This window comes from Piliocolobus tephrosceles, chromosome 8 (assembly GCF_002776525.5).
Source record: "Piliocolobus tephrosceles isolate RC106 chromosome 8, ASM277652v3, whole genome shotgun sequence".
NCBI lineage: Eukaryota > Metazoa > Chordata > Mammalia > Primates > Cercopithecidae > Piliocolobus > Piliocolobus tephrosceles.
In genome coordinates, this window is record NC_045441.1 from 32488832 (window position 1) to 32507965 (window position 19134).

The 19134-nt window shown below is 42.4% G+C and overlaps 1 protein-coding gene across 5 annotated transcripts in view; it reads right to left on the bottom strand.

Annotated features, from left to right (window-relative positions):
- Positions 1-19134, bottom strand: part of LOC111552304 (up-regulator of cell proliferation) — a 48179-nt gene that overhangs the window by 5928 nt on the left and 23117 nt on the right. For 3 of the 5 annotated variants that reach the window (XM_023226457.2, XM_023226455.3, XM_023226458.1), the window contains exons 2-5: positions 6396-6422; positions 6023-6093; positions 542-592; positions 294-332 (exon numbers count right to left, since the gene is read on the bottom strand). In XM_023226457.2, the coding sequence (XP_023082225.1) occupies positions 294-332; positions 542-575 (73 nt within the window). In that variant the 5' untranslated portion in view covers positions 576-592; positions 6023-6093; positions 6396-6422. The remainder of the gene's footprint in view (positions 1-293; positions 333-541; positions 593-6022; positions 6094-6395; positions 6423-19134) is intronic. The other 2 variants (XM_023226459.3, XM_023226456.3) reach the window with 2 other exon arrangements.

A 19134-nucleotide genomic window follows, 5' to 3' on the forward strand; every position in this document is an offset into this window, starting at 1 on the left:
TTCCTTCCTCCCTCCCTTCCTTCCTTCTTTTCCTCCTTCCTTCCTTCTTTTCCTCCTTCCTTCCCTCCCTTCCTTCTTTTCCTCCTTCCTTCCTCCCTTCCTCCCTCCCTTCCTTCCTTTCTTTCTTTTTAGCAATATTGTCAACAACGTATAAAGGGTTAATGAAGTAGGGCATCCTAAACTTGAGTGCTCTGCCTCCCCAGGTGATTTGATACAGTCAGGTGTGGGAACTGCCGGCCTAGATGATAACCCCCTTTCATAGAACACAGAGAAAAGGCAGCGAAAATGCTTACCTGTTGGAAAATCATTGTCCTGAGCCTCATTTGTACCATCTATGGAAAAAGCAATGGAAAATGAAGTGCCAATCAAATAATGCACTCTTGGCTGACACAAATTAATTGAAGCTAAACCTAGAACCCTTCTTTCTCACCAAGATGGCAACTTCTCCCAATTGTTCTAAATATAAAATCCCGGTTATCTGTCACTTTACCCACTCCCCATCTAGACAATCCAATCTGTTGCCAAATCCTGTAGTTTCTACCTCCATAACGGAACTCGCAATCATCTCCTTCCATTTCTCTCCATTCCAAATCTAGAAGAAAAAAGAAACCACGTACATTTAGTTTCATCAGCAAGTTAGAACCTTTCTGTCAAAAATTTCAAGTGCTCATGCCTGTAACCCCAGCACTTTAGGAGGCTGAACAGTAGTGCTTGAGTCCAGGAGTTTGAGACCAGCCTGGGCAACCAAGCAAGACCCTGGTCCACAAAGACTTTTTTTAAAAAATTAGGCCAGGCATAGTGGCTCATGTCTGTAATCCCAGCATTTTGGGAGCTCAAGGCAGGAAGATCACTTGAGGTCAGGAATTTGAGACCAGCCAGCCTGGCCAACATGGCGAAATCCCGTCTCTACTAAAAATACAAAAATTAGCAAGGTGTGGTGGTGCATGCTTGTAATTCCAACTACTTGGGAGGCTAAAACATAAGAATTGCTTGAACCCAGGAGGCGGGGGTTGTAGTGAGCCGAGATCTTGCCACTGCACTCCAGCCTGGGCGACAGAGTGAGGCTATCTCAAAAACAAACAAACAAACAAAAATTAGCTGGGCATGATGCCATGAGCCAATGGTCCCAGCTGAGGCAGGAGGATTACTTGAGCCTGGGAGGTCAAGGCTGCAGTAAGCTGTGGCTGCACCACTGCATTCCAGCCTGGGCATCAGAGCAAGACCCTGTCTCAAAAAGAAAAAAACACCAAACAACAACAAAAAATGTCAAGTGACAATATGGTGGCTGATGTTTTAGTGCTATTATTGGTTTCAGTTTTTCCTATGTAAATGTAATGTTTTGCCAGCAAAAAATACATCACAAGGTAGTAATAGCTACACACAAGACAGAGATTTGCTCTAGGATATATCTTTATAGAATTTTCTAAACTTTGGGAAAATAAAACATGAATAACCATAAAACTTATACAGATTAACCTTTGATTTTAGAAACTATTTAAAATATGATAGAAATTCCTTGACTATTTAAAAATTCAGCACCTCCTATCATGTTATTTGTATTCCAGCATAAGAAATTTTTGTAATCACTTAAAATTAAAATGTACATCAGAGCACAAATACACCAGGGTGAGGTGCAAGGGGAGAGACAGTGAGGAAGAGTTATGACTTACAAGTAAACTGTTATTTGCCCAAAGTCTCCAAACATCATGAAATGTCCATCAACATTAATATCTTAATTACAGAATGTGTTTAGTGTAGTGATAGTCAGATACTTATGTATGAACGAAGACCTAAAACTCTAGATTTGCTTGCAAGTCCACAATATAAAGGAGAGAACAGGAGGCTTAGGAAGGAGGGAGCAAGACTTTGCAGTGCATGTTTTGACTATTTTGACTTTGATCCAAGAAAAAGTAACACCTAGGTTCCAAAATTTATATACACACACACACACACACACACACACACACACACACACACACACGTATATTTTTTGAGACGGTGTCACGCTCTGTCACCCAGGCTGGATGGAGTGCAGTGGCGTGATCTCAGCTCACTGCAAGCTCCGCCTCCCAGGTTCACGCCATTCTCCTGCCTCAGCCTCCCTAGTAGCTGGGACTACAAGCGCCCACCACCATGCCTGGCTAATTTTTTTTTGTATTTTTAGTAGAGACAGGGTTTCACCGTGTTAGCCAGGATGGTCTCGATCTCCTGGCCTCGTGATCCGCCTGCTTTGGCCTCACAAAGTGCTGGGATTACAGGCGTGAGCCACTGTACCCAGCCCCAAAATTTATATTTTTTAAGAGCTTATAAATCAAGATTCGGATATTTTCAGATTTCTGTTTTCTCATGATTTCCATGTGATCAGGTAGATAAACCTAACATTTCAGACCGTCTTCTTTGATGATGTCTCTGGGAGATGGTATGTGAAAAGCAGGAAAGATAAAAAAAGAAAATGGGGTCCAGGAAGCATGAGAAGATCAGAGAAGGCACAAGATCCACACACATCAACCACAATGCCAAGCAGTCCAAAGATTACATTATTCAAGTGAGGAAAAGCCATCAGAACAAATTCTCCAAGGAACCCAAAATGCCATATGAGGAGAGAAAACAGAGAAGAGAATGGGAAAGTCTAAAGAGGCCAGGGATAGGGTGAGAGTAGTTTTAAGCCGGAGTCAGGACTAACCTCCAGACCCAGAGAAAATAGGGCCTTGCTTGGTTAGGGGTGGGAAATAGCTCTGATGTGGATTTAATAGGTGGATGAAGTCAAGGATGCAAAGTAGCCAAAGACTGAGGGTTACCAAACTAAGGAAACCACTGACTAGGGCTGGGAGAGAGCCTGATGTTCTGCAGCCATCAGCAGATTGTGGGGCAGGGGGAAGAGGAGGCAGCAGGACTCTAGGCAAAGACACAAAACAGCAAACATGGGTGGCCAGTGAGGGCTCAGCTCCATGAGCCAAGGTCTCCACTATACTTCACATTGGGCAGGAAGTGACCTAAGGATGAGATAAGCTCTGACTCTGGGAGTACTGGGCTCACACGGAATACAGGACAGAGGATAGGCCAGGCCCTACCACCATGGGGAGCCCAGGAAGAACTGTTATGAGCCCACTGTTGGAGAACTCCAAGTAAGGCAATTAAAACCATTTTCAGGCCAGGTGGGGTGGCTCATATCTGTAATCACAGCAATTTGGGAGGACAACGCAGGAAGATCGCTTGAGTTCAGGAATTCGAGACCAGCCTGGGCACAATAGCAAGACCCTCATCTCTACAAAAAGTTTTTTAAAAAATTAGTTGGGTACAGTGGCTCACACCTGTAGTCCTAGCCACTTGGGAGGCTGAGGCAGGAGAATCCCTTGAGGCCAGGAAGTCAAGGCTGCAGTGAGCTACGATGGCCACCACTGCACTCCGGCCTGAGTGATGGAGTGAGACAAAAATAGAATGAGCTATGAAGTGGAATCTTCAGAATTGAGTAAGATAAATAAATTATATAGTGTGACTAAATAAAGTATAAACCAGGCAAAGCTAACCTATCCTTTTAGAAGTCCGGATAATGACAGACGAGAGGTGAAGTGACTGGAAAGGGCCTTTGGGGGCATGGGTTTTCTTAAGCTTCTCGATCTGGTTTCTGGCTTGCATAGGTAAGTAAGTTCATGTTTGTGAATATTTCTAAAGCTATTATTCGGAGTATTTTTCTGAATGTATAGTATACTGTTTTTTTTTTTTTTTTTTTTTTTAAGACAGACGCCCACGCTGGAGTGCAGTGGTATGATCTCGGCTCACTGTAACCTCCACCTCCCAGGTTCAAGTGATTCTCCTGCCTCAGCCTCCTGAGTAGCTGAGACTACAGGCGCCCACCATCCCACCCAGCTAATTTTTGTATTTTTAGTAGAGACGGGGTTTCATCACGTTGGTCAGGCTGGTCTCAAACTCCTGGCCTCAAGTGATCTGCCTGCCTCGGCCTCCCAAAGTGCTGGGATAACAGGCATGAGCCACTGCACCTGGCCTGTATAGTATACTTTAATACAACTTGTTTTTAATCCTATAGGCTTAAAACCTTGCTTTAAGTCTTTAAAATTAAGCATATGCTCAAGAGGAACTCACATAACTCATGAAGAAGAAGAGCTATAAAGAATAACCACGGGAGGTTTATTCAGTAGAGATATTAAAGTTTGGGGAAGAGCCAGTGTCTCTGTGCCCTGGTTTCCTCAAATGAAACAGGGATTGATAAGTATCTTAGAGGTTATTGTTAAAAGTAATTAAGACAACCTAGCTCACAATAAGCATCCAATAAGGCCATTCCCTCTCCTCACCCCATCCCCATGCATTCTTTCCCATTTGTCTAGAACAACGCTCTCCAAGGGAACCTCCCAAGATGAAGTTCTCCATCTGCAATGTCCAAACTGCAGCCGCTCACCATGCAGGCTGCTGAGCAAATACAGCTAGAGTACTTAAGAGCTGAAGTTTTAATTCTGTTTAATTTTAAACAATGTGGAGTGGTTACTGTGTTGAATAGCATAATTCTAGATGTGGAGAAACTAAAGGGCTTTGGGCAATTACTGCTTTATCCCAATTCTGCTATAAGCCTTGACCAACTGGCCAATAATCCCGATGGTGCCTACCTTCCAGAATTTAAGTTCCATGAAGGGCTTTGAGCCTTTTCATTTACTATTGTTTACAATATCCCAATGCTCACAACAATGTTAGTACATGGTAAATACTCAAAAAATAATTTGTTTGAATGAATAAAATAGTGATTTTTTCCATAGAGATGGGGTCTCACTATGTTGTGCAGGTTGGTCTCAAACTCCTGGGTTCAAGCGATTCTCTTGCCTTGGCCTCCCAAAATACTGGGATTACAGGTGTGAGCCACTGTATCCAGCCTAAAATAAAACTGTATTAACCAAAACTTATTTGCATATTTTTGTGGATTTTTGTTTTTGCGTAACTCTATTAATATCCAATAGAACACATTCTCTTTTTTTTTTTTTGGCAGTTAAAACATAGTTTATTTTTTAGCACATTCATTTTAAGAAGAACGTAATTTATGAAAGATATATCTAAAATGAGCTACTGGCTGGGCACAATGGCTCACGCTGTAATCCCAGCACTTTGGGAGGCTGAGGCAGGTGGATCACCTGAGGTCAGGAGTTTGAGACCAGCCTGGCCAACATGGTGAAACTCATCTCTACTAAAAATACAAAAAATTAGCTGTGCGTAGTGGCACATGCCTGTAATCCCAGCTACTTGGGAGGCTGAGGCAGGAGAATCACTTAAACCCAGGAGGTGGAGGTTGCAGTGAGATGAGATCACGCCACTGCATTCCAGCCTGGGCAACAAAGGCGAAACTCGGTCTCAAAAAATAAAAGAAAATATAAAATAAAATAATAAAAGAAAATATAAAACAAAATAAAATGAGTTAGTAAGAGAACTAAAGATATCTGGAGCGTGGCCACTGTACCTTAAAGGTGAATTTTTACAAAGGGTGGTGTTACAGTACAGCCCCACCCCCAAATCCTCAGAGAAAGAAAAACCAGCCTGTAAGGATCACAACCAGGAAGACTACAAGCCCCAGTGTGCTCTGGGACAATCCCAATTCATACCTGTTTGCCCAATATTACATCCCTTTCACTCTCAGAAGTACCCACTTTAGAAGATAAACTATACAGTCACCTTAACTATGACCTACAATGGCTGTTATGCTAAAATTGGGGTAATGTGTTTCTGTTAAATTGTGTCATAATCACTTGTTTAACTGAATCCTGGGAACACTTACTCCATTTTCTGGAATAAAGTGTTGCTCATAAAAAAACAAACAAAAAACACTATTTTGAATATATGAGGAATGCTTAGAAGACCCTTAGATGGAATCTTCTTGTAAAAGGAAAAATAAAAGCCTTAAGCTTATTTATTTTTGAGGTGCACAATCCCAAGTCCAGGGAGAGGCTGGAACCCAGAATCCCAAGGGGACAGGAGAAGGACTTCAGCTCCAGAGTGGGCCCACATCCAGTTCATCCAACTTTACCTGCAATGGCCACAGCTGTTCGTCTCTCTGATGCTTTTATTTCTGGGGCTACTTCTCCCAAATCTGAATGCCTGAAACAATTTCAGAAGAAAATTATAATTAAAGTAATGGAATACCACTTTCACCTATCAAACTGGCCGCATATAAAATCTCTTGGAGAGCTTTTAAAAACTATAAACCCTGGGTCACACCCCAGATATGAAACCAGAATCTCTGGGAGCTGGTCCTGGGTATCACTGCTTTTAAAAGTGCCCTCAATGTTTCTGATATGCACCCACAGTTGAGAAACACTGGTCTAGAAAACCAGCACTCTCCAAAACTTCTGGCCAGAGCACAAATACAGCCATTCAGAAAGACAGAAAAATATACATACCCTTTGCCCAGTAATTCCACTTCTATCCTAAGGAAATAATTAAGATTTAGTTACAAAGATGTTGATGCCAGCTTTATATATAATAGCGAAAACTGATGCCTTTTAAAATCAAAGTGCAATAACGGAATTATGGTTGAATTCTGCAGCCATTACAAAATACGCTATGGATTTCTCTTGTGGACAGAAAGATGCTGGATGAGATGTTAGGGAAAGATGCTATGTTAATTACTCAGGGGAAAGTCAGGCTACAGAAAAGTATATATACTACGACTACAATTTAATAAAATTGTGTATATTTATCTACAGGTATATATACAGAACTCTAGAATGTTCATCTGAAGTTAACACTGTGGTCTGGAAGGGGTGATCCTGAATTATTTTAAGTAGCTATGATAAGTGTAGTCTAATTAAGAATAAACTATTTTAGGCAGCGTGGTGGCTCACGCCTACAATTCCAGCACTTCAGAAGGCCGAGGTGGGTGGATTACTTGAGGTCAGGAGTTCAAGACCAGCCTGACCAATGTGGTGAAACCCTGTCTCTACTGAAAATATAAAAATTAGCCAGGCGTGGTGGCAGGTGCCTGTAATCCTAGCTACTCAGGAGGCTAAGGCAGGAGAATCACTTGAACCCAGAAGGCAGAGTTGCAGTGAGCTGAGATCGTCCACTGCACTCCAGTCTGGGTGACGAGAACAAAACTCCGTCTCAAAAAAAAACAACACAACAAAACTATTTTAGATGTATCACAGGAATGAGCAAATGAGTAACTGTATTGATTCTGCCAGGAGCCAGGGTGCTAGCTAACTGTTCAAGAAAGGACATACAAACAGAATGGAGAGTTACAGCAGAACTTGCAGAGGCGCAATGGAACTGGAGGCACTTATGTGAACTGTGATTTCTATATGCATGTCTATATGCATATGCGTGTGTGTAGATGTAGGTGCGCACACATATCTCTGTGTGTATACGAGTGTACACATGCATCTATTTCCTAACTGTCCATGGAAAGGGCCAAGAAGCAAAGACACTGTTGTGGCAATGGGCATGCCTAGCACCCTTTAATACCTTCCATGCTAAAAGAAAATGGACTCCTTGGAGATCCTGAATGATGGCTGGGGCAAGGAAAGAACAGGAGGAGCCTGAGCATCTTATTTCAGAAAGTAAGGAAATGCTCGAAAATGTGATGGTCACAGGAGCTAGCCTGAGGAACTCTCACTGGTCAAATCTAGGACAATGTGAGCACAAACATAAACACAGTAACTGATTTAAAACCATCGAAAACCAGCAATTAGTGAGTCCACATGGATAATAAATACATGGGCAGAAAGAGAAGGCTCTCTTGCTCACATCAGAACATGAAATGTGGAGGGGGATGCTGCAGTCAGAATAGTATCATTTTAGAGCAGGGCATAGTGAGTGACTCGTGCCTGTAATTCCAGCATTTGGGAGGCCAGAGCAAGAGGATCACTTGAGCCCAGGAGTTTAAGACTAGCCTGGGCAACATGGCAAACCCCCATCTCAACAAAAAATAATGAGCCACTGCACCCTACAGCCAGTAATTTTAAAAACGATAACACCAGCCAATCTGTCAACTCGGGCTCCAGCCCGCTTCTAAGCCTTGCTGAGTTTCCTGTCTGTGCAACAGGCGGAGTCGGACCAAGACGGGAGAGAACAGCACTTCCAACGGCCCTACTCAGGGGCAAGGGAGCTCTCTGCAATGCAGTTTTTGAAAATTACTAATATCACTATATATTTGTTTCTGATTCCAAAAATAAGATACACACAAAATACAAGAAAGTATCATAAAAATGCTTTCCTGGGCCGGGCACGGTGGCTCAAGCCTGTAATCCCAGCACTTTGGGAGGCCGAGACGGGCGGATCACGAGGTCGGGAGATTGAGACCATCCTGGCTAACACGGTGAAACACCGTCTCTACTAAAAAAAATACAAAAAACTAGCCGGGCAAGGTGGCGGGCGCCTGTAGTCCCAGCTACTCGGGAGGCTGAGGCAGGAGAATGGCATAAACCTGGGAGACGGAGTTTGCAGTGAGCCGAGATCGCGCCATTGCACTCCAGCCTGGGCGACAGAGCGAGACTCTGTCTCAAAAAAAAAAAAAAAAAAAGCTTTCCTGTCATATGTTTGAAAATTATACCCTATGTTAATCTGTCCTCTCCTCCTCTTAATCTGCTTCCATTGCTCTAGCCCATTCTGTTAACAGGTAGAAGACTAGTGCATTTGCATGCCCCAATTTACTCCCTGATGACCAATGGCTCTTTAGTTTCATCTTCTTCTTCTGGGGCCCACCCTGGCCCTTAATTAGCATATTTACTGTACACACCCTACTTCCCTATTAACTTAGAATCATGACCCTTTCCCCATATCCTTCACAATGCTGAAAAGCATTCTACTTTTATTACTGGAAACAATTTTTTTTTTTTTTTTTTGAGGCGGAGTCTCGCTCTGTCGCCCGGACTGGAGTGCAGTGGCTGGATCTCAGCTCACTGCAAGCTCCGCCTCCTGGGTTTACACCATTCTCCTGCCTCAGCCTCCCGAGTAGCTGGGACTACAGGCACCCGCCACCTCGCCCGGCTAGTTTTTGTATTTTTAGTAGAGACGGTGTTTCACCGTGTTAGCCAGGATGGTCTCATCTCCTGACCTCGTGATCCGCCCGTCTCGGCCTCCCAAAGTGCTGGGATTACAGGCTTGAGCCACCGCGCCCGGCCGGAAACAATTTTTAAAAGGTAAATATTCTCTTTGTATTCAGAATACAGTCAGAACACAGGAAATAGCCAAGGTCCTCAAGCCCCCAGGGTGTGGTGTCAGACACTGCCTAGGGGCCACCTGCAGCAGCTGCTCACCTTCCCTCCTCTGGGCACTACCCCACACAGACATCTCTCCAGGCAGGGGTGACCTGATCGCCACCCTCAGGGTCCAGGGTGTCCACATCTCCTCACTAAGTTAGCCAGTGGACGGGCTGGTTTGTTGTCTGGCAGAAAGAATCAAGTCCATGACCAACACCAGGGCAGCCATGCCATAAATGGCATGTGGCTGAACCCTGCTTGCGGCAGGTCTGCTGATGGTTCACTGCTCATTGTGGAGGCCATCTGTCTTGCTGACCGTCTAGCCATAGAAGACAGTGCGGGGTTAACTTTCCTTGTCTTCTCATTTTTCCTTTTTCATTTCCTTCTTTTTTTCTAACTGCCCAGCAGATCTTAGGAGCTTTTTTGCTAAAACCTGGAGATTCTGATTTACCAGACCTGGGTGTTCAGCACATGAGAAATTATCAACTAGGGGAAGTCACACCTTTGTTTTTCTGTTGACCTACCTCAGAATATGGCACTTCCTGGACAGTCCATCCATGCCCAGAGTAGATAGGGCAAACCATGTGGGCAGAATCCAAGTTTTGTTCTAGATCAATCACTAATTTCTAGTAACAAAACTGGTTCCTCTGCTGGATGGTGCCCATAAAACAAGATGGCATAGGAAAACAATTCTGAACAAAGTGAGCACTAGACAAATACAGGTACAATTACTCACTGTATTATAATCAACAATATGTTTTTGAATGTGGAGTCCTAATTAGGGAAAAGGAGTCAGGCTGGTGGGACCAAGGGAAAGCAAAGAGAAAGCACATAAACTGTAAGTCTGCCTTTCTTCATGGTCCAGGACACATAATCCTCCTGCATAAATAAGTCACAATCTTCCTGCACCCAGCTAACTTCAGACCCTCGGCTGATAGAAAAATGCAAATTAGCTCACTGCAACCTTGCTGTTATCAGTACTGCCCATAGCTCTCTCCAGAAAACAGCACAAGCACCATCCTATAAAATCCACAGCAAGCCTTTGTCTCCTCACAGTCAGCCTCTTTCTTGCTGACTTGCCCACTGCTCTCTTGCAACATAATTTCATACTTGTGATTCTTATGCCTCAGCCATCCAAGTAGTTGGGATTACAACATGCAGCTACCACACCTGGCTACTTTTTGTATTTTTTTCCTCCTGAGACAGTCTTGCTCTGTCTCCCAGGCTGGAGTGCAGTGGCCCGATCTCGGCTCACTGCAACTTATGCCTCCGTGTTCAAGCAATTCTCCTGCCTCAGCCTCCTGAGTAGCTGGGATTACAGGCATGTGCCACCACGCCCGGCTAATTTTTGTATTTTTAGTAGAGACAGGGTTTCATCATGCCGGTCAGGCTGGTCTCAAACTCCTGACATCATGATCTGCCTGCCTCAGCCTCCCAAAGTGCTGGGATTACAGGTGTGAGCCACCGCGACCGCCCCCAATTTTTTTTTTTTTTTTTTTAAACTCACCAGTTTGTGGTTCCTTTGACAGGAACCACAGGAAACTAATACAGTGTATGTGTGGCTTGACAGCTACACCAGCTTCCACCTCTGTCTTCACGTGGCTTTCTTCCCTCTGGGTCTCTTTTCCATTTCTTGTAAGAATATTAGTCTTATTATATGTGAACCCACCCTAATCCACTGTGAACTCATTTTAACTAATCACATATAATTTTTTAGAAATCACACCCTATCTCCAAAAAAGATCACAACCACCGCACTGGGGGTTAGGACTTCAACATTCCTTCCAGGGGGACACAATTCAACTCACAAGAAGATCTAAGACAAAAATGGGGTGGGGTATCCCGCCTCTAGAGAGTGACCACACGTTTAGGAAAAATTAAGACTCCCTGGAGAAGAAAAGGAGAAATAAAGTATTTCCCAGACAAGTAAAAACTAAAGGAATGCATCACCACTAGCCTCAGCCTACAAGAAGTGTTTAAGGGAATGTTATATCTGAAAGCAAACAAATGGTATCTGCCACCATGAAAAAACAGGAAAGTAAAACCGGGCATTCCAGCTTGGGCAAGTGAACGAGGCCTCTATCTCTACAAAAAAATAAAATAAAGCTCAGCATGATGGTTTATACCTATAATCCCAGCACTTTGGGAGGCCAATGTGGGAGGATCCCTTCATTCCAGGAGTTTGAGAGTGGCCTGGACAACATAGCAAGATGTTGTCTCTCCAAAATAGTAATAATAAAAAAGCCAGGTATGGTGGCAGGCAGGTACCTGTAGTCCCAGCTACTTAGGAGGCTGAGATGAGAGGATCACCTGAGCCCTGGAAGGTCAAGACTGCAACCATGTACTGCAACCTTGTACTGTTGCACTTGAGCCTAGGAGATAGAGCATGATTCTGTCTCGAAAAAAATATGTATTTTTTTAAAGCAAAATAAAAAAATTAGCTGGGCATGGTGCATACACCTGTAGTCCCAGCTACTCAGGAGGCTGAGATGAGAGGATTGCTTGAGCCTGGGACATCAGGGTACTGTAGGCAGTGACTGTACCACTGTGCTCCAACTAAATGGATTAAAATGAGACCCAACTCTATGTTGTCTACAAGAAACTCACTTCACCTATAAAGACACATACAGATTGAAAGTAAAAGGACAAAAAGGCTGGGCGCAGTGGCTCATGCCCATAATTCCAGCACTTTGGGAGGCCAAGGTAGGAGGATCACTTGAGGTCAGGAGTTCAAGACCAGCCTGGCCAACATGGTGAAACCCCATCTCTACTAAAAATACAAAAATTAGCCGGGCGTGGTGGTACACGCCTGTAATCCCAGCTACTTGGGAGGCTGAGGCAAGAGAATCGCTTGAACCCAGGAGGTGGAGGTTGCACTAAGCTCAGATCATACCACTGCTCTCCAGCCTGGGAGACACAGTGAGATTCCATTTCACACAAAAAGAAAAGAAAGTAAAGGGACAAAAGAAAAAAATATTCCGTGTAAATGGAAACCAAAAGTATGCAGGAGTAGTGATACTTATATCAGACAAAATAGACTTTACATGAAAAAACAAAGAAGGTCATTATATAATGATAAAGGGATCAATTCAGCAAGAGGATATAACAATTGTAAATATATATGCATCTAATACTGTAGCACCCAGATATATAAAACAAATATTAGAGCTAAAGAGAGAAATGCCAATACAATAATAGCTGGAGAATTCAATACCCATTTTCAGCATTGCAAATCATCTAGACAGAAAATCAACAAAGCAACATCAGACTTAACTGTACTATAGACCAAATAGACCCAGACATTTACAGAACATTTCATCCAGAAGCTTCAAAATATACATTCTTCTCACCAGCACACAGAACACTCTGCAGGATAGACCCATGTAGTGGCCACAAAACAAATCAACTAAATTTTTAAATTTTAATTTTTTGAGACACTGTCATTCTGTTGCCCAGGCTGATGTGCAGTAGTACCATCTGAGCTCACTGCAACCTCCACCACCAGGGCTCAAGCAACCCTCCCACCTCAGCCTCCCAAGTAGCTGGAACTAACTACAGGTGCATGCCACCATGCCCAGCTAATTTTTTTTTTTTTTAAGAGATGGGGTTTTGCCATGTTGCCCAGGCTGGTCTCAAACTCCTGGACTCAAACAATCTACCTCTCTCGGTCTCCCAAAATGCTGTGATTACAGGCATGAGCCACTGTGCCAGGCCAACAAATTTTTTAAAAATCAAAATCATATGTGCCAGGCGCGGTGGCTCAAGCCTGTAATCCCAGCACTTTGGGAGGCCGAGATGGGCAGATCACGAGGTCAGGAGATCGAGACCATCCTGGCTAACCCAGTGAAACCCCATCTCTACTAAAAAATACAAAAAACTAGCCGGGCAAGGTGGCAGGTGCCTATAGTCCCAGCTACTCGGGAGGCTGAGGCAGGAGAATGGCGTAAACCCGGGAGGCGGAGCTTGCAGTGAGCTGAGATCTGGCCACTGCACTCCAGCCTGGGCAACAGAGCGAGACTCCATCTCAAAAAAAAAAAAAAAATCAAAATCATATCAAGTGTCCTCTCAGATCACAAGGGAATAAAACTAGAAATCAATAATGAGAACTCTGGGACTGGGCTTGGTGGCTCATGCCTGTAATTACGGCACTTTGGAAGGCTAAGGCAGGAGGATTGCTTGAGCTAGGAGTTTGAGAACAAGCCTAGGGAACAGAAAAAGACTTCATTTCTACAAAAAATTGGAAAATTCAGCCAACCATGGTGGCTCACACCTGTGGTCCCAGCTACTTGAGAGGCTGAGGTGGGGAAATTGCTTGAGGCCGGGAGGTTGAGGCTGAATAAGCTGTGATCACACCACTGCACTCCAGCCTGGGTGACAGAGCAAGACTCTGTCTCAAATTTAAACAAAAAGACACAGACAAAGGGACTATGTCAAACTAAAAGGCTTCTGCACAGCAAAGGAAACAGCCAACAGAGTGAAGAGACAACCTGTAGAATGGGGGAAAATATTTGTACATTATTCATCTAATAAGGACTGATATCTAGAGTACACAAGGAACTCAATTCAATAGCAAAACAATAATAATTTGACTAAAAAGTAGGCAAAGGATCAAACAGGCATCTCTCAAAAGACATATATATGGCCAAGAAATAAAAAAAAAATGCTCAACATCCCTGATCAACAAGGAAATGCAAATCAAAATCATAAAAAAAGATATGATATTCCAGTTAGAGTGGCTATTATAAAAAAAACCTGTAATCTCAGTACTTCCAGAGGCCAAGGTGGGTGGATTGTGAGTCCAGGAGTTCAAGACCAGCTTTGCTGGCATGGCAAAACCCTGTCTCTACTAAAAATATAAAAATTAGCTGGGTGTGGTGGCGCACACCTGTACTCCCAGCCACTCAGGTGGCTGAGGCATGAGAATCACTTGAACCCAGGAGGCAGAGGTTGTAGTGAGGTGAGATCATGGCACTGTACTCCAGCCTGGATGACAGGGCGAGACTCTGTCTCAAAAAACAAACAAACAAATAAACAAAACCAATGCTGGTAAGAATGTGGAGTAAAGAAAATTCTTATACACTGTGGGAATGTAAGTTAGTACAACCTTTATGGAAAACCTCTATGGAGGTTTCTCAAAAACTAAAAAAAAAAACTAGCATGTGATTCAGCAATCCCACTACTATTTGTCCAGGAAATTTGTATGTCAAAGGAATATCTGCACCCATGTTTAATATAGCACTATTCACAATAGCCAAGATAGGGAACCAATGTAACTGTCTATCAACATACGAACTGATAAAGAACATGTGGTATAGATGTACAGGAACACTATTCAGCCATAAAAAAGAATGGAATCATATCCTGTGTGGCAACACAGATGAGCCTGGAGAATCTTAAGTCAGGAACAAACAGACAAATATTGCATGTTCTCATTTATATGCGGGAGCTAAGAAAAAAATTGAGTGAAGGAAAGTATAGAGTAGAATTGTGGTTATTAGAGACTGGAATGCATGGGAGAGGGGAGGATAGGGAGAGGTTGGTTAAGATACAAAATTACACTGGGTGTGGTGGCTCACGCCTGTAATCTCAGCACTTTGGGAGGCTGAGGCAGGCGGATCACGAGGTCAGGAGTTTGAGACCAGCCTGACCAACATGGTGAAACCCCGTCTCTGCTAAAAATACAAAAATTAGCTGGGCGTGGTGGCACACACCTGTAACCCCAGCTACTTAGGAGGCTAAGGCAGAAGAACTGCTTGAACTCGGGAGGCGGAGATTGCAGGGAGCAAGATTGCGCCATGGCACTCCAGCCTAGGCGACAGAGCGAGACTCTGTCTAAAAAAAAAAAAAAAGATACAAAATACAGCTAGATAGGATAGGAGGAATGAGTTCTGGTGCTTTACAGTTCTGTAGGGTGAATATGGTTAACTACAATTTATTACATACTATAGTGTCAAAAAGTTAGAAGGCAGAAAGGTTAGTACTGTGTAAGGTTCCCCATACAACGGAAAATAGGGCTTTAAAACACAGCCTTAATCCTCCAAGAGCTTACATTACCATTAGGTTGGAGAGAGAGGGGAACACTCACTGCACAAACACTAAACAAAAAACACTATAAACACACATATGCTAATCTTTTATAAAATGAAGCTGATCACCCCTGACACATATATCTCAGATGTGTTACAAGGATCCAAAGAGACGTACATACATCTTAAGCAAAGTTCTCTTGGATTTATCTACATATTTATTGTGGACTTATTATTATTTATTGTAGATTTATCCACATATTTATTGTTCTCTTGGATTTATCCACATATTTATTGCTAGGAACCTTTCTAGGAATTTAGGATACATTAATGAGAACACAAAGGTTCTACTCTTGGTTTACAATTCAACAAGGCAAGAGGATATTGGTAATCAACACTACCCCCTATATATAAGAAGTGTAGGACTTGTAGCCCCAGCTACTGGGAGGCTGAGGTGGGAGGATCACTTGAGCACAGGAGGTTGAGGTTGCAGTGAGCCGTGATCCTGTCACTGAACTCCAACCTGGGCAACAGAATGAGACTCTGTCTCAAAATAAATAAATAAATAAAACATTTTTAAAAGGCTGTGCTAGAAGATGTTAAGTGCTACAGAGAAAACAAGGCACGGGCCAAGGTCAGGTGTGCTGAGAATGGTGGTGGGGAGGGCAGAGCAGGTCAGCTGGAAAAAGGGCCGTGTTAGTACTGGTTTGGAAGGAGGTGAAGGCAGGAGCTATATGACTACCAGGGGAAGACAGCTGCAGGCATAGCAAGGGCAAAAGCCCTAACGTACCCAGGGACTGACAGAGAGGCCCGAGTGGCTTGAGCAAGAGAGTGATCAGTGAGTAGGGGAAGGCAGCAGGAGAAGCTAGAGAAGACTGAACTTTACAGGCCACAAAAGAGTAAGGCTTTGGGGAGGAAGAGGAGGAGAAAAAAAAATAAAAATAAAAAAGTTTTTTTAAAAAAGGTTCTGGCTTTTCTTATTCTAGAGGATGGGGTAGCCATGAAAGGGCCCTGGGTGCACGGTGACAGGCCTGTCTATGTTACTGGCTGCCAGGTTGAGAATAGATGAGACATAACAAAAGCTCAATTATCTAGCCTTATATTCAGGAAAACAACAACAACAAAGGCTCAGACCTGGGCAATAGCACCAGCGGCAATGGCATGTGGCTGGACTCTCAAAAGCATCTGTGAAGGATTGCAACAGACTGGACAATATGTCTACAGACACAAGCCAAAGTAAGTTCAAGTTCTCCAGGTTCAATCAGTTGCTCCTGTCTAAGATAGGGAGGTCTGTGGGTAGAGGAAGACTTGAGGGGATTGTAAGCAAATTGGCACTGACAGACTGGCCCAAGACCCCTACCTACCCTTGGATATGCTAAGCAGGCACGTGAGCTGAAAGGGGTTTGGAGAGCTAAGAAAGGCAATCCTTCACCGTGTATAGGAGAGACTACTGTCAGCAACTTCCCTAAAGATACATGCTCTACAGCCTCCACCTGACACCACAGTGTACTCACAACAAAGACAGAATCAACTTGCATTTTCTCCATAATGCAAAGAAATGATGGTGCAGGTAGACCTGGAAAACCCAAGAGATCAACCTGAAAACTATCATAAACAATGAGAGAATTCAGTAAGCCGGGGACATATAAAGTTAAAATAAATAACTGCCTTCCTATTATATAAATAGGTTAGAAATATGGAAGGAGAGAGCTCCGATTTATAGTAGCAACAAGAAAAATAATATATGTTATAAATGTGCAACATCTATATGAGAAGAATTTTAAAATATTGAATCTGAATAAGACTTGAAGAACTGAAAAGGGCTGGGCACAGTGGCTTATGCCAATAATTTCAGGACTTTGGGAGGCCAAGGTGAGAGTATCACTTGAAGTCAGGAGTTCCAAGCCAGAAGTTCAAGACCAGCCTGAGCAACACAGTAAAACCCCGACTCCCCAGAAAATTTAAAAATTAACTGGGTCTGGCAGCATGTGCCTTAAGTCCCAGTTATTCAGGAGGCTGAGTTGGATCACTTGAGCCCAGGAGTTTGAGGCTGCAGTACACTGCAGCCTGGGTAACAGAGCAAGAAGATCCTGTCTCAAAAAAAAACAAAAAAAATTAAAAATTTTTTAATTAAAAAAAAATCTATTTCTGGATTTTCAGAGAGGAAAGAGTGAAAAAACAAAAACAAAAACAAAAAAAAACAGGCTGGGTGTGGTGGCTCATGCCTGTAATCCCTGCCCTTGGGAGGCCGAGGCAGGCAGATTACCTGAAGTTAGGAGTTCAAGACCAGCCTGGCCAATGTGGTGAAACCCCATTTCTACTAAAAGTATGAAAATTAGCCAGGCCTGGTGGCGCACGCCTGTAATCCCAGCTACTCGGGAGGCTGAGGCAGGAGAATCACTTGAACCCGGGAGGTGGAGGTTGCAGTGAGCCAAGACTATACCACTGCACTCCAGCCTAGCAACAGAGTGAGACTCTGTCTCAAAAAATATATATTTATATAAGTATATTTATATATAATATATAAACAAATATAACTATCATATATAATATATAACTATATATTAGTTATGTATATTATATAATATATAGTTATATATAACTATATATTATATAATATATAATTATATTTATATATTTATATATATAATTATAATATATAATTATATATAATATATAATTACAATATATAATTATATATAATATATAATTACTATATATTAGTTATGTATAATATATAATATATAAATAAACAAATAAATATATTGTTTATATGTGATATATAATATAAATGTATTTAATAATATATTACATATAATATATAATTAATACATTATATGTTTATTTATATAAATATTTATAATATATGCCTTATAAGCATATTTATATTTACATATATAAAATGAAAAAATTTTTAAAGGTGTATTCTGTCTTGGACAGAAAGGCTTAATTTTTTATTTTTATTTTTTTAGAGATGAGATCTCACTATGTTGCTCAGGCCAATCTCAAATCCTGGGATCATGTGATCCATCTTCCTCAGCCCCCCAAAATGCCAAGATTATAAGCATGAGCTACCATGCCTGGCCTTTAATACAATTTTAAAAGTCAATTGTCTCTAAATTAACCTATAAGTAAATTGAGGTTCAAAACCAGTTGATTCTGTGAAAAAATATTTATGAAATAACAATCAGGAAAATTTTGAAAAAGAACAGTGAAGGACAAAACTTCCCAGATACTAGAACATAATAATTAAATAGTCTAAAATAATTTAAGGTTGTTCATGAATATACAGAGAAATCAGTAAAAGGACATCCCAGAAATAGGCCCAAATGCAGTCAAAAATTTCATCACTGATATAGGTGGCTTTGAGTATCTGGAACTTATTCAATCACAAAAACCTGGAAAAGAAATTAAGGTAGGTCCCTACCACTTCATTTACCCAAATGAATACCAACTGGATCTAAGATTAAGTTTTTAATGCCCTAAAAGAAAGTATTGGAGACTTAAAAAAAAGTCACAATGGGCTAAGTGTGGTGGTTCACACCTATAATCTCAGCACTTTGGGAGGCTCTGATGGGAGGATCGCTGGAGCCCAGGATTTCAAGAACAGCCTGGGCAATATAACTAGACCCTGTCTCTACAAAAAAGTTTCTTAAAATCCACAATAACCAGGTGTGGTGGCATGCGCCTGTAGTCTCAGCTACTCAGGAGGCTGAGGCAGGAGGAATACTTGAGCGCAGCAGATTGAGGCTGCAGCGAGTCATGTTGGTGCCATTGCACTCCAGCCTGGGGAACTGAGCAAAACTCTCTCTCAAAAAGAAAGAAAGAAAAAAAAAGTCAGCTGGGCGCAGTGGCTCACGCCTGTAATTCCAGCACTTTGGGGAGGCCAAGGCAGGCGGACCACTTGAGGTCAG